Raw genomic sequence first — 26,115 nt, forward strand, 5'->3', positions numbered from 1 at the left:
AGAACCAATGATCCAATCAAGTATCCTTATTTTACACATGAAGGACTGCAAAAGAGAGAAGGAAATGCCTCTCAGCTAGCTAGTGTAATAGCAGTGTATTAGTTTGGTAAGGCTATGACAAAGTACCACAGACTGGGTGGCTTAATCAACAGAAATTTATTTTCTCAGAATTCTGGAGGTTTTGAGTCTGAGAATGAAGTGTCAGCAGGGTTGTTTTCTTCTAAGGCCTCTCTCCTTGGCTGGCAGATGGCTGTCTTCCTCCAGTGTCTTCATATGGTCTTCCTTTCTGTGTGTCTGTGTCCTAATATCCTCTTTTTATAAGGACACCAGTCATATTAAATTAGAGCTCATCCATATGACCATATTTTATCTTAATTACCTCTTTAAAGGCCCTATCTCCAAATATAGTTACCTTCTGAGGTACTGGGTATTAGGAGTTCAGCATATAATTTTGAGGGAACTTAATTCAGCCAGTAACACTCTAGCGTCTCCCTATTTCATGTTCTTCTCATCACAAAATATATTCACATCATCCCAACAGCCCCCCAAGTCTAAATTCATTCCAGCATCAACTCTAATAAGTCATCCAAATATCATTTACATCAGGTATGGGTGGACCTGAGTTGTGATTCACCCTGAGGTAAAATTCCTCTCCAACTGTGAACTGTGAATCTAGTTAAGTTACCTGCTTTCAAAATACAATGGTGGGACAGGCATAGGATAGACATTCTCATTCCAAAAGGGAAAAATCAGAAAGAAAGGGGTAATGGTTCTCAAACAAGTTCAAAAACTAGCAAGGCAAATTCCATTAGATTTTAAGGCTAAAGAATAATTATTCTTTGGCTCCATACTCTGTCCCCCGGGCCCCCTGGGCTGGAGGTCCTGCCTTTCTGGCCCACGAGTGCGGTAGCCCTACGTCCTCAGGCTTGGGGCTCCGATCCCATGATGGCAGTGGCAGCCCTGGCGGCAGCCTCTGAACAACATTTAGGGACATTCTTCTATGTTCTTGAAGGATAACACATGATCACAACCATGAGGACAACACAGGATCACAGCCAGCCGGTTCTACTGACCTATGGAAACCCAGAAGTCTGAGCACTTCCCTTCATTTCATCCTTTCGGTCCAAGCTGCTAGGGTTTCTGCTAGCATTACTTCAGCTCTAGTTCTGCTGAGACAACTTAATGCATCCATAAGTCACATGCCTGTATTCTCTTTAGCAAATAGTTGTTTAGCAACAACCGTGATGTTGTCTCGAGAACACATACTTTCTAAGTCTTCATAATAAGCACAGGCTGAGAACTTTTCACACAAGTTTGGTTCCTTTTTGCTTAACAATTCCTTCCTCAATTTCTCTCTCTTGCATTTTACTATAAGCAAGGAGAAACCAGGCTGTGGATCTTACACTTTGCTTAGAACTCTCAGCTAAAATGGGGCGCCTGGGTGGTTCAGTTGAGCGTCCAACTTCGGCTCAGGTCATGATCTCACGGTTGGTGGGTTTGAGCCCCGTGTCGGGCTCTGTGCTGACAACTTGGAGCCTGGAGCCCGCTTCAGATTCTGTGTCCCCCTCTCACTCTCTGACCCTCCTCTGCTCTCTCTCTCTCTCAAAAAATAAACATAAAAAAAAAAAAAAAGAACTCACAGCTAAAATATTCAAGTTCATTATACAAGTTCTATTTTCCACAAAACACTGGAATACAGTTCAGCCAGTTCTTTGCCACATTCTAACAAGATCACCTTTTGTCCATTCTCCAATAACACTTCCATCTGAGGCTTCACCAAAACATCTTTCACATTTCTACCAACATTCTGTTCATGAGCACGTATGTGTATCTAAGACAACAGAAGCCATGTCAATAGCTCTTTCTTTTCATGGCCCTTACCAGAATCACCTCTAACGTCCACATTTCTACCCACAATCTCCTGGGGCAACCTTGGCTTTTTCTAAAATGCACCTCAAAATTCTTCAAACCTCTACCATACCCAGTTCCAAAGCTACTCCAATATTTCTATGTATTTGTTAAAGCAGCATACCAATTCTCAATATGAAAATCTATTGTTAGTTTGCCAAATCTACAAGGTACCACAGATTGGGTGGCTTAAATAGCAAAAATTAATTTTCCCACAATTCTGGAGGTTAGAATTCCAGGACCAAGGTGTCAGCAGGATTGTTTTCTTCAAAGGTCTCTCTTGTTGCCTTTTAAGGTTGGCTGGCTGTGTCTTCACAAGGTCTTCCCTTTGTGTGCATTTTATCCTAATTTCTTCTTATAAGTACACCGGTCATATTTGATTTGGGCCCAACCCATATGATCTCATTTTATTTTAATTACCTTTAAAGGCCCTGTATGCAAAGAGTCACATTCTAGGTACTGGGGATGAGGACTTCAACACATGAACTTTGAGGGGACACAATTCAGCCCATAATGGGCTGACAACCACTCATATTCACTTATTTTATGAATACTGAATATCACTTTTTCCTAGCCACTGTGCTAGCTGATGACCATGTAATGGTAAGCAAAACAGATACAAAGACTGGCTCAAAATCTCTGATTTAAAAATAATGAGTGGAAACAATCATCTACTCATACAAATTGATAAAAAGTACATGAGAACATATAACATGTATTTTGGACCCCACCAAGCCTGCTATGTCCAAAATGGCTTCCTTGAAGAGCTCAAATCTGAAGGATGAATATGGAAGGGGGGTGTGCACACAGAACTTTCCAGGAAGGGAAACTGAACAGCACAGTCAAGGAACTGAGAGGTGGTCAGTAGGGCTGGAATACAGAAAGTAAGAAGAGTAATAAAACATGAGGTTAGATAGGAAGGTAGGAGTCACATCACCCAGCGTCTTTAGCCTAACAGCAATGGAAAGCATCTGAAAAATTTTACATGTGATTATATTTTCTTTTTACAAAGATCACTCAGGCAAGATAGGTGCTGGTAATGTTCTATTTCTTGAGCAGAGCTCTGGTTACATAGATATGTTCACTTTGTGAAATTTTGAGCTGTATGCTTATAATTTAAGTACTTTTCCATATGTCCATTATACTTTAGTCTGGTTAGACTGTGCAAAGAAAGGGTAGAACAGAGCAAGTATTGATGTGGGGACCCTAGTCTCAGTAAGAGATAAACTAGATGATAATTCAAACTAGAAAGATGGCAGTCAAAAATGGAGAGAGAGATTCAAAAGGTATTTTTTAAGTGGCAAAATCCACAGACCCTGGTTGATGAACTGAATATGAAGAGGGAAAGGAAGCATTAAAGAAGACTCCCAAGTTTCTGGCTTGCAGAAATGGATGGTAGATTCATTCACTATGCAAGGAAATCCTAGAAATCCAGAGATGGGAGAAAAGATCACTGCTCAATCTTTCAAGACGATCACTGCTCATCTTATTAGCAGAAATATCAGGTAGGCAGTTAAGTAAACAGTCTGAAGCTCAAAGGACAGGTCTGTAGAAAATACACTTGGGGATCAATATTGTTAATAACAGAAGCAGTGGGTACACCATCCTTCAGCCAATATTTAACGAGCTCCTATAGTATTACAGGCACTGGTTTAGATTCTGTGGATATAGCTGTGGACAAAATAAACAAGTTCTCTTGGGACTTACATTCTTGTTCAGGAAGACCCTCAACAAACCAGTACCAAATAAGGTAACTTCAACTACTAGTAAGTACCATGATGAAGACAAAACAGGACAATGTAATAAGAGTGACAGGGATGGGGCTATTTCACATTAGATTGGAATAGTCGGGGAGAGTTTATATTAATTTTTTTTTGAATTATAGATTATTTGCTCTGTTGATAAAACTACAGGGCAACAAAGAAAAAAGTGAGACTACTATGTCCAAGTAAGAAATGATGAAATCTCCTGGGGAAAGCGAAGAGTAAGAACAGAAGGTGGTCTAGAACTAAAACTGAAAAGAATTTGGAAAAATAAAAACCAAGAAAGGCAGCAAATGAGACTGAGAAGTGCGCAGAGATAGGAACAAAAACCTCATCAGGGAAAAATATTTTAAGGAAAAAAGTGATCAAGAGTCAAATGCTTGCTGAGTCATCGTATGGGAACTGAAAAAGGCTCATCAACACAGAGGAACATTCTGGAAACCTTAAAATCTAAAATGGTAGAGGAAGAAGCTAAAACGGGAATGGGTTGAATAGCAGCAAACACAGGCTGAGGTGGGGCGCCTGGGTGGCGCAGTCGGTTAAGCGTCCGACTTCAGCCAGGTCACGATCTCGCGGTCCGTGAGTTCGAGCCCCGCATCAGGCTCTGGGCTGATGGCTCGGAGCCTGGAGCCTGTTTCCAATTCTGTGTCTCCCTCTCTCTCTGCCCCTCGCCTGTTCATGCTCTGTCTCTCTCTGTCCCAAAAATAAATAAACGTTGAAAAAAAATGAAAAAAAAAAAAAAACCAAAAAGCTGAGGGGAGGGTGCCTGGGTGGCTCAATCGGTTAAGCATTGACTCTTGATTTCAGCTCAGGTCAGGGTTTCATGGCTCAGTGGTTCAGTTTGTGAGATTGAGCACCTCCTGCGGTCCTGCTCTGAGGCTGACAGCACAGAGTCAGCTTGGGATTCTCTCTCTGCCCCTGCCCCCCCTGCTCACATGCTGTCTCTCTCAGAATAAACAAACATTAAAAAAAAAAAAATGGTTGAAGGGAACATGACAATAGGTGTGCACAGTTCTTTAGAGGAGTCTGGCTATAAAGGAGTGGTGACAATAAAGAGGGGCTTTAAGAGATGAGACTTGATCACGTCTGAATGTGGATTTAAGGAAAGAAAGCAAGATTGAAATTACAGAGAGAAGGAATAATTGTCAACATATAAAGATTCCTGAAAGTAGTTAAGAGATGCAATCCAGACTACAGGTATACTTATTTACCTTAGATTGGAGGAGGGCTACCCTCTCCACTGAAATAGAAGAGAGAATGGAAGTAGAACTCAGACTGCCCCACTCTTGCAATGATGTGTTCTTTCCACTAAAATCATGCCATAAATATTCTGAAAAGTGTTCTAAGTAGGACAACAAACCAAAAAAAGAAAAGTTTTTTTTAATGTTTATTTATTTTTGAAGGTGGGGTAAGGGGGAGACAACAGAGGATCTGAAGCAGGCTCTGTGCTGAGAGGAGAGAGACGTGGGGCCCAAACATGGGGCCCAAACTCACAAACTATGAGATCATGACCTGAGCCAAAATCAAGAGTCATAGGCTTAACTGACTGAGCCACTCAGGTGCCCGATTTTTTTTTTTTTCTAATTAGACTTAGGATCACAGTGCTTCAGAAGAAGGGCTCTGAAAAATGACTTTAGGACAAATACCTGAAGTATTTTTCACAGATTGTCTAGGAATTCTGCAAAGGGTTAAAGCAAAAAGCAAGAGAATAATCTCTAAATGACCCTAAAAGAAATGGATAATCAAAAGCCTCAAGGTTGCCTTATTTATCTGTATTCTAGGATTTAGTTTCTTGATCATAAATCACAAATCTAAAGACCACTGGTATAAAATCCAAAAACAAAAGGCTCTGATGGCACCAGATGCACCAAGTGAAGTGGAAGAGGACTCCTCCCTGCTGGTCTGCACACTCTGGTCCTAGCAAGCATCAAATCCAACTAATTCACACTCCAGCTCCAGGTTTCCTAAATTACAAACTACCCTGTAAATTACTCTACTTAGACCAATGTGTCCTTGATATCAAAAGGTAGTTTTAGGAAGGATACTCAACAAATATTTTATTGAGTCTTTTTAAAGGACAAAGATCCAAAGACCCAGTAGTGACCAAAGATGACAAGGAAGACCCCGTTTCATGGCATTTAGGGTACAAGATCATCTTTCTTCATAGCTTGGGCTCTACTGGTTCTTAAAAAGCAAAGGGAAGATAAGGAGGGAGAATACCACTTTGGACCACTAGCCTATCCTTCTAGCCTTAACAATTTCTTTCCTAGCATTCCCCAGAATTTTTTTTAAAAGCTGTTTTTTTCTCATTAATTTTTAATGAAGTCAAAATGACTAGCCCAGGCCCCTATCACATTTCCTGTACATACTTCAATTTACTTACATTTGAATTGAAATGTTTTAACTACATCTTTGCTAGTATTACATTGTACTATATTTCAATAACCTCAATTCCATAATATATTGCTTTCTAGGTCCTGAACTGAAAACTAATTTAATCTATTAATGAAATCAATGCTCTTTCTGTTTCCATGAAGTCTTTCTTGTTCTAACAAAACTTCTACCTCTGATAAAATAAAACTTCTACCTCTGATAAAATAAAAAATAAACACCTCACAATCTACTCTAAAGATTAAGAAAAACCAAACAAGATCCAGTCCTTCTATTTAAGTTAACTAAAACAAAATAAGGCAATAATCAAGTTAGAATTCTTCATTCCATACTTAAAGGTTTTCCTTGTAGATTCTAATTAACTCAAGATATTAGTTATATAGTAAACTTAAGTAATTGCCTCTTTTACTGTTCTTTAATTTTGGAGAATTAAACAACACAGAAGAAAATGCTATTTCAAAAGACAGAAATGCTTAATTTTTCAGAAATTCAAAAAAACCGATGTAATTGCTATAATATCTACTACTACAGCACACTAATAAGTGAACAGTTAAAGAAAAATCAGTTAAGACCACTTACACTAGTGTTGACCTTTTCTGGGAAACATTGCCTCAAACTTAACCAGCGTAACAAACAGCTTATGTAATTTAACACTCCATTTATTGAATACTACACACTTCAAAAGCTCATTAATATTAGAAATTAAATTTTAAACATTAAAGCACAACAGCGTATGTAAAAATTCAATTGCAAAGATGTTGCTGAAACGTGATTATCAATTATATCAATGTATATCTTATAGAAAATATTAAATACTAAATGGTATCTTACTTGCAATCTTGACTCTTAAAAATAGCACTGTAGATAAATGGCCACTTACATACAGGTTTCTTTACTCACTGTTGTTGATAAATCAACATACCTTCAATCCTACAAATTCAAAGGTACCATTAAAGATGTATTCAATGCTTTACCGGAATTTCTTTCCTACCTTAAAAAAAAAAAACCCTAAATTTATAATATTTTTTTAAAAGAAGGCTGTGTTTAAAAGATAAAATGAGATATAGTAAGGAATATGCCTGACCTAGATTTTGATCCCAGTTATCTCTCTCCCTAGGGAAATTATGTTGGCTAAGTTGCATAACCTCTGATAAGTTTTTGTTTCCTCTTTATAAAACCCTTGTAGGACTGTTATGAAAACTTGAGAGACTGTTAACAATCACATTTACAACACAGCCTGGCATTGACAGGCATTAAATAAATGGCAGCTGCTTAAATGAACATTATATTAAGACTTACTGCTATTAAATTCCTGTTGTTCATTGTAGCAGCACTGCCCTATATGAAGATCCACTTGTAGAGGTCAAACTCAAAATACCTATCAACTGTCCTTCAAAATCACTCAGTTCTTTAATAAAGGTGGACTGCAGAATCATGATGTAATAGTGAATTCTACAATACTGAATTCCCAACTACTACTTACCAACAAGTCTATCATCATGATGCTTAAGTGTTATAAAATACTTCTTCTCGAATTCAAACATCCAAGTCCTATGCCATGTTTATGGGATTCTTTTTTTTTAAATTTTTTTTTTCAACGTTTTTTATTTATTTTTGGGACAGAGAGAGACAGAGCATGAACGGGGGAGGGGCAGAGAGAGAGAGGGAGACACAGAATCGGAAACAGGCTTCAGGCTCCGAGCCATCAGCCCAGAGCCTGACGCGGGGCTCGAACTCACGGACCGCGAGATCGTGACCTGGCTGAAGTCGGACGCTTAACCGACTGCGCCACCCAGGCGCCCCAATGGGATTCTTAACCATGTGTAACCATTGGTAGACTTTTACAAATCTTTCCAAGGATTTTCATATCTAAGTTCTAACTAAACAGCAGGGTCAGGAAACTAACTGCAAAGCTGTTGGTCTATAAATATAACATGGTGAAGTAAGTTTCATAAGGAACAATGAGTTCAGTAAAACATAGGAGGGGAAAAAGTTACCTCCATTTTTGTCAGCCACTTACCATCCCATCATCTTCATTAAAAATGTTATGAAGTTACACAAGCATAGCTGAGCAGAAAATGGACAGAAAATGTGTATGGGAAAAGACTATGAAAGAAACAAGAAACACAATTTCTAATACTAACAAGACAGAAAAAAAAAACAAACAAAAAGAAAAAAGAATAAAGGCAGAGGAAAAACCCACAATCCCGTCCCAAAATTAAATTTCATTTTGTTATATTAAGAAACTGAAGAGTTCAGAATTACAATTGAAGAGATAGTACGAAGTTGTACAACTGCAATGAATAGTTGTAGATGAACTACCCCAAAGCGCAAAGCTTTGGATTTATATGTCCTGAGAATGCAGTTAAAACTGCAAAACAAGAAAATAATCTACATAAAGTTATTTCAATGGACTCTACTGAACTTGCATGCAATTTTAACCATGAATGAACAGATTATTCTTACTTTTTTCCTTTAGTCACTAATAAAGTTCAGACGCAAAAAACCCGTGTCATCTTAAAAATCTCTCAATCTTCCCATTAATTTACAAAAAGTTCAATTTAAAAAAAAACAGAAACACTGAAATATTTACAACTGGACAACACTCCCAGATAAAGTCTTCAGTTACTCACCAAAGCAGGTGCAATGCTTCTTAATGTGACTGGGTCTAGTTCTAAGACTAGGAGTCAAACTATAACTGTGTCCATACTAAATAATCTATTTTATTCATACTTAAGACAGCTTACTGACATTAATGGGCTCTACACTGGGAAGTATATTATAGTACGTGATTACTGCAGTCATCACACCTGGAACATGACACGGTTATCCAGAAAACAAAATTTGTTAGGAAAAAGTAGATTATTTCTAATCTAAATCACTAAAATAAACTATTAAATGCATTGAGAAGTCAAAACTTTCCAATAGACACAGCCCTAGCTTGAGGTTCTTTTTTCAAAAAGTTATTTGGGTTACTCTTTCCCTTTGTTTCTGTGTGTACAGTGATAATGCACTAAGAATTTCCACAGGAGATATATTAAAAATTCAGCTTACAAATGTATATTCTATTACAAAAATTATGCCCTTTACTATAGCCTAAATAAAGATACTGAGGTAAATGACAGCCATTCTATTACAAGTTTTTGCAAAAATCATAATTATAAACTCTTCAAGTCTTGCTCTGCATTTTATAAAACATGCAAAAAATGAAAATTTTTTAGACTCAGGACACTTAGCAGTTTGAATCAGCTGAACTGATTTAAATATTTCTTTGCAATGTAAAAAAAAGGAATCAAAAGACACAGGAGAAAATCAAGAGTTACTCCTCCTTGAAGACCTATTTCAACAAACTTAATAGTACTTTTTACCATTCTAAGGCTATTTTAAGGAAAAATCTGATATACAAATAAGGAGACCAATTAGTTTACCAGTAACATTAATTTTAAAAATAAAATAAAAATTGGCATGCCAATTTTAATCAGTAAAGAGGAAGAAAACCATTACCAAAGAAGATATTCATTAATCCCTTAATATAATCCCATCTTTCTCTGTAAATTCACAAGAATTACAGCTAACAATTTTAGTGAAAAAAAACTTTTATTTATATATTATAACCTATAAAATTGATCTTCAAAAACCAGTAACTCAACCTGCTTTTTCTGCTACCACCAAATACTTATTCTGACTGATCATTGTAACAAAAGTAAACAATACTTTGTCATGATTCTAGATTAAGCTGTTACTCTATTTATATGGGTTGCAAATGTTAAAAACATACACACACAAATCTTCAGCCCTAATAATGAATTCTCAGTTACTGCATTCACGTTAGAATACTACATAAAACTTCAATGAAGACAACAAAACCATCCAGTCAAGGCACTAATGTATTAACAACATTTCTTCAACATTTTCTGAGGAGAACACCAGCAATTTTCTTTATAAATACTTAAAAAAACTAGACTCAGAAAATCAGATATTTCTGCAATAACAAAAACTAGAATTTGGTCAAAACAAGTCTCTCATGTCCTTTGAAATCATGAATTCTTTCAAAACTTACCTATACATAAAACTAGAAAATTCCACAATCTATATTAGACAAGAAATCAGCAAACTTCAAATACTTAAATCCACCCTATTGCTCCAACAGAACACAACCCAATCTTTTGTAAACAATTTACTTTAAAACAGACATAAAATATAAAAAAGTTAACATTTCTTTTGAAAAAGTGAACACTGAAAATAAAGATTACCTACCTAAAATGCAGTACCAGAATTTCGACTGAATTACCACGTAAGTATTTTTGTTAGCAGGATTATGACATATAGAAAATTATAAATCTGCTTATTAAAAGGAAAAGCATTTTTACACCAAGCCTATGAAAAAACAAAGCTGTATTCTGTGTAACTAAATGTATTTTACCTTATTTAAATATGAGGACCAATGCCTCCTTTATTCTTTGGGATAGAGACCTACTACTCATAGCATAGCAACTGGGGGCTATTCTATTAAGAATATAACTGAATTAAAAAAAAAAAAAGAATATCTGAATAGAAGAGAAATTTTGATGAAAATATTTAATCAGTAAATTTCATATTTTTATAGATTTTTAACATCAAAGCAATGACTTCTAATAGTGACTATGGTATCTTTTATTGCATATTCATAGCTCGTTCTGTTATTGTTCAAATAATAAACAAATTAGCCAGAATGCTAAGAGGGGAACTACTGATTTAATATGCTTAGTGGAACTATTAAATTAATTTTGTCTTTAAAAAAAAAAAAAAACTTCAACGTCTTTCAGAATTTAATTCTCCTGCCTCAATATGGATCTATAATTTAAAAAATCAGCAATGATTAATGATCTCTACATGATTATTTAAGTACTCAGAAGTACTAAAAGATGAAATTGATCCATTATAAAATCTGGAAATTTATTTCAGGCTACTAACATGAACATACTTCCTTATAACATTAATCTTTCAAACGCAATTCTCTAATTCCTTGAAAATGTGCTTAACAGATATTAAGCATCTATTAATCAAAATCTATAGATTCACAGCACTATTCCTCTCAACAGTTTTATAAAGACAGAAGGAAAGGAACACATAGTATATATATATCTAACAGATTTTTCATCTGTCCCCAAATTCAATTCTTCTGTACTATTCTCAAAATGTGCTAACTTACATGATAAATAAAATTATGGGAAACACAAGCCCAAATACTAAGAAGTGTTACCCTTAAATAAAAAAAAATACGTGAAAATACTGGATGAAGAAAATGTGTATATATATAAATATATATACATTTACACACAAAACATGGGTTAGCATATTCCTACTATATCACATTTAGTTAAGATGAACAAATACATACAAACACACGTGTTAAACAAAATAGAGCAAGATAATATTCAAATGTAAACAGCACTGAATAGTACAAATAGAAATCATATTCTTATCTCACAAAAGGCAATGTAAAACAGACCTTGTTGAGAGTGCTATATTTAGTTTTGTGCCTTGCACTTAGTATTACTTAAAAAGTAATATATAGATGTGGGATAACATTTAAAGTAAAGTTGAAAAGAACAGCAAATGGTTTTAAACAACATATAAAGGCAGATTATTAGGTTCAGGATGGGCTGGTTTAGGAGTCAGTTAATGGACCATGAAATATTATGTAAAACATTTGAAGGATCAAAACATTATTTTTTAAAAAGCATGTAATTAGCTGGGGTTTTTTCCTAAAAAAAGAGCAAATCAAAGATTAGGGTGAATTACAAAATCTCTGAAATGAATTCCATCTCAGGTTTTAAATTTTAAGAGACAGAACACAATCTAACAAAGAAAACTCTCCAGTGAGACATATAGTTGGCCTACAGAAAAATTAAAACCAGAAGAAATAAAATATCCTACAGGACAAATCTTCTTACAATTAATGCTAAGGACCTGTCCAAAAAATTTTAATATTAGAATTATACTGTGTTAAATTAAATAGAGAAAAGTGATTTATTATCAGAATAACCTGAAGAGCTTTTTCTAAATATACAGTGATTTCCCTATTTATCCACTCCAGAATTGGGGAGTGTGAAGGGGCAGGGCAATGGTTTGAGAAGAGTGATGAATATGTATATGATATATTATGAATATGTACACTGTGGAGAAAACCACCCAGGTGGTTGACATACCTACTGCTATATAGTATTTAATGGAGAATTTAAGCAATATGCTCTAATTAGCTTATAAATACTTTTGTCACACAGACGAATCTGCAGAAACATAATTTTACCTGTGTACTGAATAGGGGAATCAACTGAGGTGCCTATAAAAAGTTAGTATTTCTTACATATTTAAATGTAGGAAAGGTAGTTAAGGAAAATTACTAGCATTTTATGCAAAGTTAGATTTAGATATGAGCTATAAAACTGTTCAACATTATCTACAAAATAGGTAAAATTAGTTTAAAATTCAGTTGTAGAAAAACCATTCTAGGTCCTATCCACACTACTCAGATATTTTCATAATAACCAAGGGAATTACAACAAAAAAACTATAAAAACATTTAAAAAACCATTTTATATAATTTTTATTTACACTTTAGGATTTAAACAACTTGCTGGGAACATCCCTTGTGGGACAACGTAGTCTTTTTTTATTTGAAACTATTAAACTTCAAGATAGGCTCACTAATTTTTTTCAAGGGCAAGCAACAAATGTGTTAGCTGAAAATAGCCAACTTAATGATTATTTGTAACACAGACTTGATTAGGTGAGCCTAGAGATCCTCCCCACCTCTGTCTCCCCTGTGAAGGAGGAGGTCTTTGTGTGCTTTTGTGTGGCGGTTCCACTGAATTCATTACAATAGAGATGGACATTTCGTATTCGTAACGATCCAACATCTGAGCAATCTTCTTTCGAGATACACCATGTTTATTCCTCCTACCAAAAAAGAAAAGGATTTAATTCTTTAGGGTAACAAAGTACAGATTCTAAATTATATTTTACAAATAAACACTAAAAGATATACCTCATTCACACACATTTTGGACAAAAAAAATTTATACTGGCTCTCAAAAATTTTAACAATATTTTAAAAATACTGAAAGACACCATAAATCACAACAAAATGTTAAAAGATAGTATCTTCTTCACACAGAACTAACTACCAATTTGCTGAACCATGGAGTTAATCTCCCCCTAATTAGCTTCTAATAACAAATCAAAGATTATAAGACAGTGTTTTGGGAATTATAGAGGAATTGAGTGGACTTCTAGGGCTTACAAAAGTCATATGAATATTTATCACTTTTTAAGTTATTTTAGGACACTTCCTACTGTATTTTTATAATTTATTATCAACACCAAATTATTATTAGAGATAAAACAACTTGGCCGTATTTTACAAAACAAAATGTTGAGTGACAGAAATTAGACACAATGAATATACATTGTATTTTATTTATATAAAATTTGAAAAAAGCATTAAACCATGGTGTTAGGCAAAAGATGTTTTAGAAAAAAGATGCATTAAAAAAAAAAAAAAAACAATAAGATGCATTAAAGAAAGGGAAGTAATTACCAGGAAAATTGTTACTAGGAAAAGGAATTGGAAGAACTTTTGAGGTGTTAATAATATTCTTATAATGTGGGTAAGGTTAAATGAATATTTACCTTACAGGAAATTTGTTAAGTTGTATATTTACATTTTACATAATTTTGTGAGTTTAATTATGACAACAAAAAGTGGTTTAAAAATTACTCTTGACCCTCAAAAAACTTTTAACATTTTATTTTACCCTTGTAGTTTTCTGTAACTTGACTTGGATATGGCAAAACACACAAGAACATATTTTACATTTATGGTTATAGTTCTAGATTTACTAATGTTAATTAATTTTTCCCAGAAAAGGGACACAAAAGAAATGTTTATGCTTTAAAACTATTGCTATTATGGTCAAGATGAGAAGAGAAAGCAGAAAGGACTAGAAGACAAAAAAAAAAAAAAAAAAAAAAGGGCCAGAGGGGAAAGATGAGGTTGAAATGGCAAGATATAACTAAATCTACAATATGTCAGAATTGGTAATTCAACTTACCAAAAAAAATCTGTAAGACTATACTAGACATCAATTAAGCTCACTTTAATTTATAAAGTCAATTATATTAAGAATTCTAATAAATTTCAACAGTCCCTCAAATGTTAATGAAGCCTAACTGTATTTGTATTTCATCAATTCTTTTATTCTGCATAACCCAAACAGCTTTAGTTCTTAAACTTGTCTCTTCTACTTGAGGTGAAATACACACAGAGAAGCAAGCAAACAATACTGAATATTAATAAATCTATCAGTTTTATCTACATATGATCACAGTATGCAAATCAGAAAGGGAAAAGGGGTAACCAAATGAATAAAAGGTAAGGGGAAAAGAAATTAGTTGAACATCATACACAGAATAATAGCGTTAAGCTGGAAGAGGGCAAGCTGAAGTGGGGAGAAAAAAACTGGTTTTTAAAAAAAAGGAAGCGATGGCTGCACAACTCTGTGAATATACAGTTGACCCTCGAACAACACAGGTTTGAATTGTGCAGATCCACGTACATATGGCTTTTCAGTAAATACAGTGCAGTACTGTAAGTGTACTTTCTCTTCCTTATGACTTTCTGAATAACACTTTAATATATATAACATACAAAATAGGTGTTAATTAGGTGTTTATGTTACCGGTAAGGCAGCAGGCTATATGTAGTTTGGGGGGGGGAGGGGGGTAGGGAATCAAAAGTCATTATCAAAAATGGATCAAAATTCCATTATCTGTGGATTTTCAACTATACCAGGGGTCAGCACCTCTATCCCTTTCATTGTTCAAGAGTCCACTGCACTGAGAACCATGAATTGTACGCTTTTAATATGTAAATTGTAAGGTATGTGAATTATATTTCGAAGTTGTTACCAAAAGCAGAGAGAGGAAATAAAAAACAAAGAAAGAAAAAGAGTCATAGGAAAACCAGTGACATGAGGGGAGAGAGATCAAGGTAAACACAAATGGAAGGCCAGGGTTGAAATCCACAGTCCCTCACCACAAATTTTGAAACTGACAATGCTCTGAAAACTCAGTCTTATATTGACTCAGATGGCAGCAAAATCTAATCAAACCTGTACTCATCTGGCAGTACAACAAACATTAGATTATGCAGAACCTTTCTTATCTAATTACAGGACTAGTCATGATTTGCCACAGAAAAATTAAGATCTGTGATTATGACATGCTGCCCCAAACTCTGCTAAGCGTATGATGATTGCATATACGCACTATATCACCTTTCTTGAAAAAACAAACAAAAATAACCAAAACCTGAATTCTAAAACATACTGATTACAAGGATCTTGGTTATGGGATTATGAATCTGTAGTAGTAAAGATGGAAAAGAGAGAGCAAGCCGAAAACCCCAGGTAAAAAGGTGATGGGAGCTAAAATGGGAAGAGAAGTCTGAAGGGTATTGCAGATAAGTGGCCTCACTAAACACCAGAGGAAAAGTTCTAACTTTTTCTTGAAAGTATTCTGGATCTCCACTAGCATTCAATAAACTATGAAACAGTGGTAGGAATTCACATAAGAAAAAGTAACACACTTAACAAGGAAAATTTAGTAAAATCTACCAAGGGAAGGTGCCCCAAGAAGCCTTGAAGTCAATGCTTCTCTTAACAGAAAGTGAGTAGTCCCTATTCACAAGCAGCAAACATAAGACAAGCAAAAGCTAGTGAAGCAATTGGGTAAAGAAAAAAGAAAAAAAGAGAAAGATTCAAAAAATGTTTTCAAAGATAAGGATTCAGAAACAATTTGAGTGCCTTACTTTTCTAATTCTTCAGGATCAAATTTCCACCAAGTTTCAGGTTCATGAAACTCTACTCTGTATCCTTTTCCTATGGCCTACACAAAGGAAAGGAAGAAAACAAAAACCCAGAGAATACTTCTTAAAGTAAAAAAGAAGGCAGATAATTAGGAGTTTCATTTAGACAATACTTCTAAATTTGCTCTACCAAGAAAAATTCTACTTTTAAATAACATGGTCTATAAATATACTAAGACAACTTAACTGGACAATTTCAAATTACTATCCTCAAGTCCAGGCAAAACTAACAAGATGAACATATTTCTTTATAAGTACTATTCCCAGGTTTTAAAAACTAAGTAAATGAATACACCTCTTTATAAAATAGGGACAAATGTGTACATAATACATATCAAAGCAACCAAAATTTCAGAATATGAAAAAACTGACAGGATAAAATATTAAAATTCTCTCATATCTTATATTTACCATTTCCACATATGGTTTCATTTCCCAAGCTTGTGTATTAGTGTTGTCTATTATAACTGGAGATCTCCCTTGATTGATAGCTTGTTTTGCTGAAATAAAAAATAAATTTAAAAAACAAAAACAAAAACCAGAGGACTATTAGGTTAAAATATACAAAATAAAATGTAAACATTCATATTAAGAAATTTTCTATATCTCTGTACTTAAAACTAAAATTATGCAACCTCTTGAGTCAGTGCCATGAAAAAAAAGGACTCCACATTTATTAAAAGGGAATTAAGAGACATAACCACGGACAATGTGTATTCTCTAGATCGGATACTGGTTTTGACAAACTAACGGTAAAGAACATTTGGGGGAAAACATTTTGTTGAACTTACAGCTAAGGAAGCCTTCAGTCTAGAGCTAACTTTCATTTAGAGGAAACACCGAATACAGTCTGACTATGAAAAGAGGTGAACATCTACTGACATGGCAAGATGAAAACTGGTAACTAAAAATGGCAAATTATAACATAATATGTAAGTATGACTTTATTTTGGTCAAAATACAGAGATCCAGGGAGAGTTACTAAATATCAAAAGTGGGCATCTGAGGGTAACGGGAATATAAGCAATCTATGCTTATCTTTATCTATATTTCCCAATGTTCTATAATTATAAATAATGCCTTTGAAATAAGAAACTTAGGGTTTTTTTTTTTTTTTTAAAGAACGCTATGGAGGGGCGCCTGGGTGGCGCAGTCGGTTAAGCGTCCGACTTCAGCCAGGTCACGATCTCGCGGTCTGTTGAGTTTGAGCCCCGCGTCGGGCTCTGGGCTGATGGCTCAGAGCCTGGAGCCTGTTTCCGATTCTGTGTCTCCCTCTCTCTCTGCCCCTCCCCCGTTCATGCTCTGTCTCTCTCTGTCCCAAAAAATAAATAAATGTTGAAAAAAAAAATTAAAAAAAAATGCTATGGATATATTATTACTTGCCAGCAAAACTTTACATACCAAGTAGCTAAATACCAGTTAACTGACTTTGTAAATATTTCTTAGGACTAGAATTCTCGAATTAGGAGCTGAGATCACATGGAACTTTTCTAAACTACATCTCCCTATCCCTTTGCCATCTCTTCCCCATGAGGTAAGAATCACAGCCACAGTTAATGACAAGAGTGTGCATACCCCAAGTGTAAACAGACAAGAAACGTAATTAAGAACCTACAATAAAATTTAAAAGGCTGAGGCAAAAGGCAATGCTATGGAAGTTTTGTTGGTGCTTAGAATTCAAAACATTAAGTTCTACATGATGAAAACATTTATACAGATGTCTAAGGACAAACAATTGCAAAGGTTAAGTAGTAATGACTGTCGTGGAATACATATTTGGAAGAAGATGTCTCTAACAAAAGAAATTTTGAATTTGGGTCATAAACAGCCTACCAAAATGCTATCATCTCCCATTGCTCTATCCCGAATCATAAACAGTGATCAAATCTTTCATTAAAAAAAAAAACTTACTAAACTAATTATCTTAAATGTCTAATAGTTAGGCTATCACCTCCAAGGAGTTACATTCCAGAAGAGGAGCTTAATAACCAAATTAAATCTCTGATTTCAAGAATGGGAAGATTATCCTCTTTCAATGAAAAGGCATCATGTAATACCACATTTCAGTACACTCCAGGAAAAAAGTTCCTAAGTAAACAATGTTTGAATACCCAAATAATGAGAGTCATTTCTTAAACAAAATAACCACCATATTTTAAGAAACAGTAATGACACCTTGGAGAGGTTTTTAATTTACAGACAATCTAACATGAATTTAGAGTCTTCTAATAACACACACATGAAGCAGACAGATATTCCCAGAATGGTACCTGGCATTTAAAAGTATTCAATAAGGGGGTGCCTGGGTGGCTCAGTCGGTTAAGGGTCTGACTCTTGACTTCAGCTCAGGTCATGATTTCATGGTTCGTGGACTTGGGCCCCACACTGGGCTCTGTGCTACAGTGCTACAGCATAGAGCCTGCTTGGGATTCTCTCTCCCTCTCTCTCTGCCCCTCCCACCTCTCTTTCTCTCTCAAAATAAATAAACATTAAAAAAAAAAAAAGTATTCAATAGGGGTGCCTGGGTGGCTCAGTCAGTTAAGCCTTTGGCTCAGGCCATGATCTCATGAGCCCCGCATGAGCCCTGCATCAGGCTCTCTGTGCACAGCCTGCTTCAGATTCTCTGTCTCTGTCTCTCTCTCTCTGCCCCTTCCCCATGCATGCACAGGCCAGGCTCTCAGTCAGTGTTCTCACTCCTTGCTAAGTGCCTGGAGCCTGCTTGTGATTCATTCATTCTCTCTCTCTCTCTCTCTCTCTCTCTCTCTCACACGCGCGCACACACACACACACACACACACACACACAATAAACTTAAAAAAATAAAAATATTCAATAAACATCTGTTAAAAAGAGAAATTTAGTCCTAAGTTAAGTCATGACTGTTAGTTATCATTACCTTGAAAACATTTATGTTATACTGATAATAAAACCAGCACTTTATCTAAGCACTATTCTTTGTTCAGCAAGTATAACTCACATGACATAAACATTTAATGTAATATTCTAGACCAGTACTGCAAAGAGAAAAAAATGTTCCACACAAATTTCACAGTCCACCAAAGGTATACTGGCTTCATTAAGGAAAATGTTTCAGTAAGGAAACAATTCACTATTGGATAAAACCATTAGATATAAGATTGATGGAGAACTTGATAATGGAGTAGGCTGCCCCTTTGAAGCTACTAATCAATCTTAGCATCACTAAAATTGGGACAACTAGACATATGGTTACATACATACATACATAAACCTAACAAATCCTCCTGTCTAGAACTAACCTCTATTTAAATACAGGAGAAAGAACAGGTTAAATAGTTACCACAAGAAGCAGACAATTACAAAATATGGGACATTCTGTAGGACAAATAACGAAGCTCTACAACAAATTAATGTTATGAAGACAAAAAGAAGGGATAAAAGAGGATACAGATTAACATAATTAAAGGAAACATAAAACCAAATGTACTGCGAGGAACTAGCTTGTACCCTGATTCAAAGAGAACAACCGTAAAGAAATACTTACGACAACAGGGAAAATTTCATTACAGGGTGAGTATTACATGATGTCAAGAAATTGTTTTTTTAAGTGTGATGATGGCATTGCAATTAAGTAAGATGCCATTAAGAAAAAGTTCATTTGAAGTGCATAAAATATGATGTCTGCAATGTACTTTAAAAACCTTAGCAAATAAAAGTTGGTGGGGGGGGGGGGTTAAAACAAAAAGGATAAAGCCAATAAAGGCAAAATCTCAATAACTAATAATAATTCTGAGTGATGGATGTATGGTGTTCATTGTAATCTCTCTACTCTAGGTTTAAATTTTTCATAATAAAAAACAGTTTGTGGGGCACCTGGGTGCTCAACCAGTTGCGTGTCGGACACTTGATTTTGGCTCAGGTCATGAACTCATTGTTCATGCGATGGAACTTTGCATCAGGCTCCATGCTGACAGTGTGGAGCCTGCTTGGGATTTTCTCTCTCTTTCTCTCCCCCTCCCTCTCCTGCTCACTCTCTCTAAATAAACTTAAAAAAAATAAAAATAGAAACAATGAATCATCAATGCATTCTTCATCTTTTTAAAAAGAAATTAACTTATAATGTAAGCACTTACTAGCTCTAGATCAAAAGTTTTCAATCTTGACTGCAACATCAGAGTATCTGGATAACTTTCTAGTTATCTGGTATCTAGCATCTGGATACCAGTGCTCAGATCCACTCCAGGCCAACTAAACCACAATCTGTGGAGCTAACATTAACTCATAAGTTTGTTTTTTTTTAAGTCCCCAGGAGGGGTGCCTGGGTGGCTCAGTCAGTTAAGCTTCTGACTCTTGATTTTGGCTCAGGTTCATGGGATCAAGCCCCTCTTCGAGCTCTGTACAGACAGTGCAAAGCCTGCTTGGGATTCTCTCTCTCCCTCTCCGTCTGCCCACCCTCTCCCCCAGCTCACATGTGCACGCACATTCCCTCTCTCTCTCAAGATAAACTTTACAAATAAAAATATGTGTGCCTATGTTATGAACCACCAATCTAGAAAGAGAAAAAACTGACTGATGTGCTTCTAAAAAATGTATTAAGTAGATTTTTTTTTTTGCAGAATAATGTCAATGTGGAAAACTTTTAATATTCAAAGGTATTATATGAAGACTTAACATTACCATTATTCATAGAAAAATACTTTTTGGGAATATACAACAGTTTCAAGAGTTCTTTGAAATTTATTCCTTAGGTATAAAATAAAGGTTATCAAAATAACCCGCATCTCTATTTTGCCAGCCTATACTGGTACACTATTTACAGTTTACAAAATATACCTTTCTAAATTCTCTAATTTCATAACAACCTTGATCAAGTAAGGCAAATATAACTATCATTGCCTCTAACAGATGAAAAAATTGGGTCTCAAAGCTATTTAATGGCTTGCCAAAGTCATTCTGCTGGTAAAAGTCAAGTTGAGAATAAAAACTCAGTCTTCTCCTAGTCAAATATTCCATCCCAAAGACATGGCCCAAAACAAACCTCTGTTCTGGTTCCAGTCATGGGCATCACCAAGTTGATTAACATTATACCTGTACCCATCTTGATGGTGAAAATAGTCATCAGTGCTGAACACAATGCCATCACGACTCTGACCAAGCAGAATTCTGTTAATAAAAGAAATCATAAGGTGCCATTTATAAAATTTATAACCATCAAAAATAAGCCACACAGGAATGAATCTCTGGTACTTACCTGTAAATATATAGCAAACATAATAGCACGGGAGCAGATTTCAGATTTCAAACATCACTTCACACTTAAATCTATACAATTACAACCAGTAACGTTTGTAGGTGGCATTTGTATCACCACTTTTAAAAACATTCTTCAACCAATCCCCAAATTATGTTAACTATTATCCATGTTTTAACTTTAGTGTGAACTTGTATTTATAGTTTCTAAAATTGCCTAAATTTAGTGCAATAAGTAACCTAAAAGGCAAATAAGCCTAAGCAATTCATCTGGGGAAAACTTTATTTGACCTAAGATAGCTTTGATAAACTCATTTCCACAAGGCACAAATACATATGACCTAAAAGTGGAAGTCAGAAATAGCTTGAGGCTTAAGGTTGTGAAATAACATGTAATCCTCCAAAGTATAATCAAACTTTAAATCTGCTAAGAGATTAAATTACTAAATGAAGTCAATTACTAAGCACTAAATAAAAAACACACTCTTCAAATAAGTCAATGATAATCAAACTTTGTTCTCACAATATGATACTACCTTAAATTTCTAGGCACAGTGAGATTAACTAGTGTTCAGATTGTCAGAGAATTCCCCAAACCAGTGACTCATGAATTAAACTGGGGCAGGGGGTGCTGAGAAAAGGTAAAAAACAGTGAATATAATTTGGATCCAACAATAATAGAAGTTTTTTTTGTTGTTGTTTCTCTCCTCCCTCTCAGCCATTAGGCAAGTGGATATCATTTTATAATTTTCTTAGATGGGAAGAGAGTGGAAAGTGGTGGAAGGGATTGAAAATAAGAGTATTGTCATGGGATGATTCAAGAACACATACCTCCAAATCAAAGGAATAGGAAGGACTCCAACTATTAAGACAAACCTATCCCTCCTTTCCTCAGCTTATTGTAAACCTGTAAATAGGCATACCTCAGAGATATTGCAGGTTCAGTTCTACACCACAATAAAGGGAGTCAAATTAATTTTTTGGTTTCCCAGGGCATATAAAAATTATTACTAAAAAAAAAAATATATATATATATATGTATATATATATGTGTATATATATATATATATATATATACACCTTAATTCAAAAATATTTTATTGCTAAAAAATGCTAACCATCATCTGAGCTTTCAGTGAGTTGTAATCTTTTTTGCTGGTGGAGGGTCTTGCCTCAATCTTGATAGCTGCTACTGATCAGGATGGTGGTGGCTGAAGGCTGAGTGGCTGTGGCCATTCTCTAAAACTGGACAATTTTGTATTGTATCGACTCTTCCTTTTGTAAACAATTTCTCTGTTTGATAGCATTTTACTCACAACAGAACTTCTGTGAAAATCAGATTTAATCCACTCAAAACCTGCCACTGCTTTAACAATTAAGTTTATGGAATATTCTAAATCTTTTGTTGTTATTTCAACAATGTTCACAGCATCTTCACTAATGGACTTCATCTTAACAAACCACTTTCTTTGCTGTCCATAATAAGAAACACCTCATCTGTTAAAGTTTTATCATGAGATTGCAGCAATTCAATTACATCTTCAGGCTCCACTTCTAATTCTAATTCTCTTGCTCTTTCTACCACATCTGCAGTTGACTTCTCCACTGAAGTCTTAAATCCATCAAAGTTATCCATGAGGGTTGGAATCAACTTCCAAATTCCTATTCATATAGATATTTTGACCCCATGAATCATGAATATTCTTAAGGGCATCTAGAATGGTGAATCCTTTCCAGGAGGTTTTCAATTTACTTTCAACTTACTTTGATCAAAGAATCACTATTTTTGGCAACTACAGCCTTACAAGATGTATTTCTTAATAATAAAACTTGAAAATCAAAATTACTCCTTGATTCACGGGCTGAAGGATGAATGTTGTGGTAGCAGGCATGAAAACAACATTAATCCTGTTCTACATCTCCACCAAAGCTCTTGGGTAACCAGGTATACAGCCAGTGAGCAGTAATAATTTCAAAAGAATCTTTTTTTCTGAGCCATAGATCTCAACAGTGGGTTTCTAATATTCAGTAAACCATGTTGTAAACACACATGCTGTCATCCATGCTGTCTGCTCAGGCAGAGTGCATTTAGCATAATTTTTAAGGGCTCTAGGATTTTGGGAATAGTAAATGACTATTGCCTTCAACCCAGTCACCAGCTGTGTTAGCCCTTAACAAGAGTCGGCCTGTCTTTTGAAGCTAAGGCACTGACTTCTCCTCTCTAGCTATGAAAATCCTAGATGGCAACTTATTCCAGTAAAAGAATGTTTGTCTACAGTGAAAATCTGTCATTTAGTGTAGCCACCCACCTTCATTAGTTATCTTAGCTAGATTTTCATTAATTAGCTACATCTTGCTGCAGCTTCTACACCAGCACTTCCGCTTCACCTTGTACTTTTATGTTATGGAGACAGCTTCTTTCCTTAAACTTCATGAACCAACCTCTGCTAGCTTCACACTTTTGTGTAGCTTCCTCACCTCTCTTAGCCTTCACAGAACTGCAGAGTGAGGACTCTGGATTAGGTTTTGGCTTAAGAGAATGTTGTGGCTGGTTGGATCTATTATCCATACTACTCCAACTTTCTCCATACTAGCAAGGCTATTTTGCTTTATCATCATTTGTGTGCTCAGGGGACTAGCACTTTTAATTTCCTTCAAGAACCTTTCCTTTGCAGTCACAATTTGGCTGCCTGTTTGGCTCAAGAGGCCTGGCTTTTGGCCCATCTTGACTTTTGGCATGCCTTCCTCACTAAGCATAATCACTTCCAGCTTATGATTTTAAGTAAGACGTGCAACTCTCCCTTTTAGAACACTTAGAGACCACTGTAGGGTAACTCACTGGCCTAATTTCAATATTGTTCTGTCTCAGGGAATAAGTAGGCCTGAAAATAGGGAGAGAGATGGGGGAACAGCAGGCTGGGGAGCAGTCAGAATACAATGTTTATCAATTAAGTTTCCTATCTTATATGGGCACAGTTCGTGGCACCCCAAAACAATTATAATAGTAACATATGAGTTGCCTGGGTGGCTCAGTCAATTAAGCATCTGACTTCGGCTCAGGTCATGATCTCACAGCTCATGAGCCGGAGCCCTGCATCTGGTTTTGTGCTGACAGCTCAGAGCCTGGAGCCTGCTTCCGGGTCTGTCTCTCCCTCTCTCACTCTGCCCCTCCCCCACTCACACTCTGTGTCTCTCTCTCTCCTTCAAAATTAAACATAAACAAAATTTTTTAATAGTAACATCAAAGATGACTAATCACAGATTACCATAACAAATATACTAAAAATAAAAAAGTTTGAAATATTCTTAGAATTGCTAAGTGACATAAGGACATTCAGTGAACAAATGCTTTTGGAAGAATGGAGCAAAAGACTTTCTTGACACAGGGTTACTGCAAACCTTTAATTTGTAAAAAGTGCAGTATCTATGAAGCACAATAAAACAAGGTATGCTTGTACATTTTATAATAAAAATAAAAGTGCAGATATAAAAAAAAATTTAAACACGCATTTCCAATTATAGAAATTATAGTTCGAATTACTTCAAACAAAGCAAATGAAATTAAATGGTTAGTTATTTGCGAGGCTGGAGTTGGATTTCTTTTTTAAGTCACCATGATTTTTCCAAAATATACTATCTAACATAATTGGCAGCTTATTTGTTTATACAGACAACCCAGAATATTAAAATGCTACAATATTAGCATTCCAAACCAAAGCTCAATCATCTAAAAATAATTTTGACCATAATCAGCCTTATCATATCAAATTATTTTCAACAGTATCAGAAAAATGATACCACCTCTCTTAGACATCCTGTTTCATTTTTTTCCATTCTTTTATGAGCACTGATTTTTCAGATACTAATAATACCATACCACAAACGTATAATAGCTTTTGTACCCAAGAAATGTTTTAACCACAAAAAAAGGTAGGTGGCAGGGTGTGGAGAGGGGAGGAGGTAGCAAATCAACTTACACCATTAAACCAAGTAAACATCAAACATGAATAAACCTCTATGAAGAACATCTTAAATATATAAATCATAATTACAGCAAATAATTTTAGCTTGGAGAGAGACTTTTTCCTCCCAGACTGTTCATGCAGCTTTTAAAAATTCCCTGAATTACCTCAAACTGTGAAGCTTTATTTTGGGGATTTATATAAAAAATTACCTATAATCTATTTGGATATATGTGATGCCATATCAACCATCTGAACCAAAAACAAGTTACTTAAAAATATTAACATTTTCAAAATTCTTATGGTCAGATTCTATTAGAACTTTCACACATTAAGTAAGGTGTTAAAATGAATCCTCCAAATGTCAAAACTTAGAACTCTGAAAAATCAAGTATCTAATAAAAAAAATCAGGTATGAACTCACTGGCTACTTGATTTGTATTTTCCAGAATATCTATCTTTTTGAAAACTTACTATATGACAAGCATTTTATGTATATCTATGACCCCATTTAACTCTCCTGACAACTTTGCCAATTTGATATTAAACAAATCCAGAAAAAAAAATGACTTCAGAAATCAGGCTCCTGGAGTTACAGAGCAGTGTCAGAGACAAAACCAATGGCTTACAATGAGGCCTGCTTCCTGGTATTCACCCCCTCCTATAATCCCTTCCCCTTTAGTGTGAGTGGGAGTCAGTGACTACAGCTTCTAACACAATATGGCAAGGTTGATGTAATGTCCCTTCTGAGATTAGATTATAGAAAAAAGTGACTTATGTTTTAGGCTCAAAGCTGGCTCTCCTTCTCTTATCAGAGCTGTGAATGGAGAGCATCCCAAGGAGAAAAGAACCAAGGGAGGTCTCCAGCCTATAGCCAGCAACTAAATGAAGCCTTCAACCCAACAGCTCACAAGGAACTAAGCCTTGTCAACAACCTCAGTAGAGATCTTCC

General features: G+C 35.3%; 1 protein-coding gene across 8 annotated transcripts in view; it reads right to left on the bottom strand.

Annotated features, from left to right (window-relative positions):
• N4BP2L2 (NEDD4 binding protein 2 like 2) overlaps nucleotides 1-26,115 on the bottom strand; it is a 107,356-nt gene that overhangs the window by 72,642 nt on the left and 8,599 nt on the right. For 6 of the 8 annotated variants that reach the window (XM_047078612.1, XM_047078603.1, XM_047078631.1 and 3 more), the window contains exons 3-6: nucleotides 20,990-21,114; nucleotides 16,384-16,472; nucleotides 15,916-15,992; nucleotides 12,858-13,004 (exon numbers count right to left, since the gene is read on the bottom strand). In XM_047078612.1, the coding sequence (XP_046934568.1) occupies nucleotides 12,858-13,004; nucleotides 15,916-15,992; nucleotides 16,384-16,472; nucleotides 20,990-21,114 (438 nt within the window). Of the gene's footprint in view, nucleotides 1-12,857; nucleotides 13,005-15,915; nucleotides 15,993-16,383; nucleotides 16,473-20,989; nucleotides 21,115-26,115 lie in introns of those variants that run through there. The other 2 variants (XM_047078664.1, XM_047078647.1) reach the window with 2 other exon arrangements.

Source organism: Lynx rufus, unplaced genomic scaffold (assembly GCF_022079265.1).
Source record: "Lynx rufus isolate CCGP_SWC_20201006 ecotype Redwood Valley unplaced genomic scaffold, mLynRuf1.p SCAF_1, whole genome shotgun sequence".
Taxonomy (NCBI): Eukaryota; Metazoa; Chordata; class Mammalia; order Carnivora; family Felidae; genus Lynx; species Lynx rufus.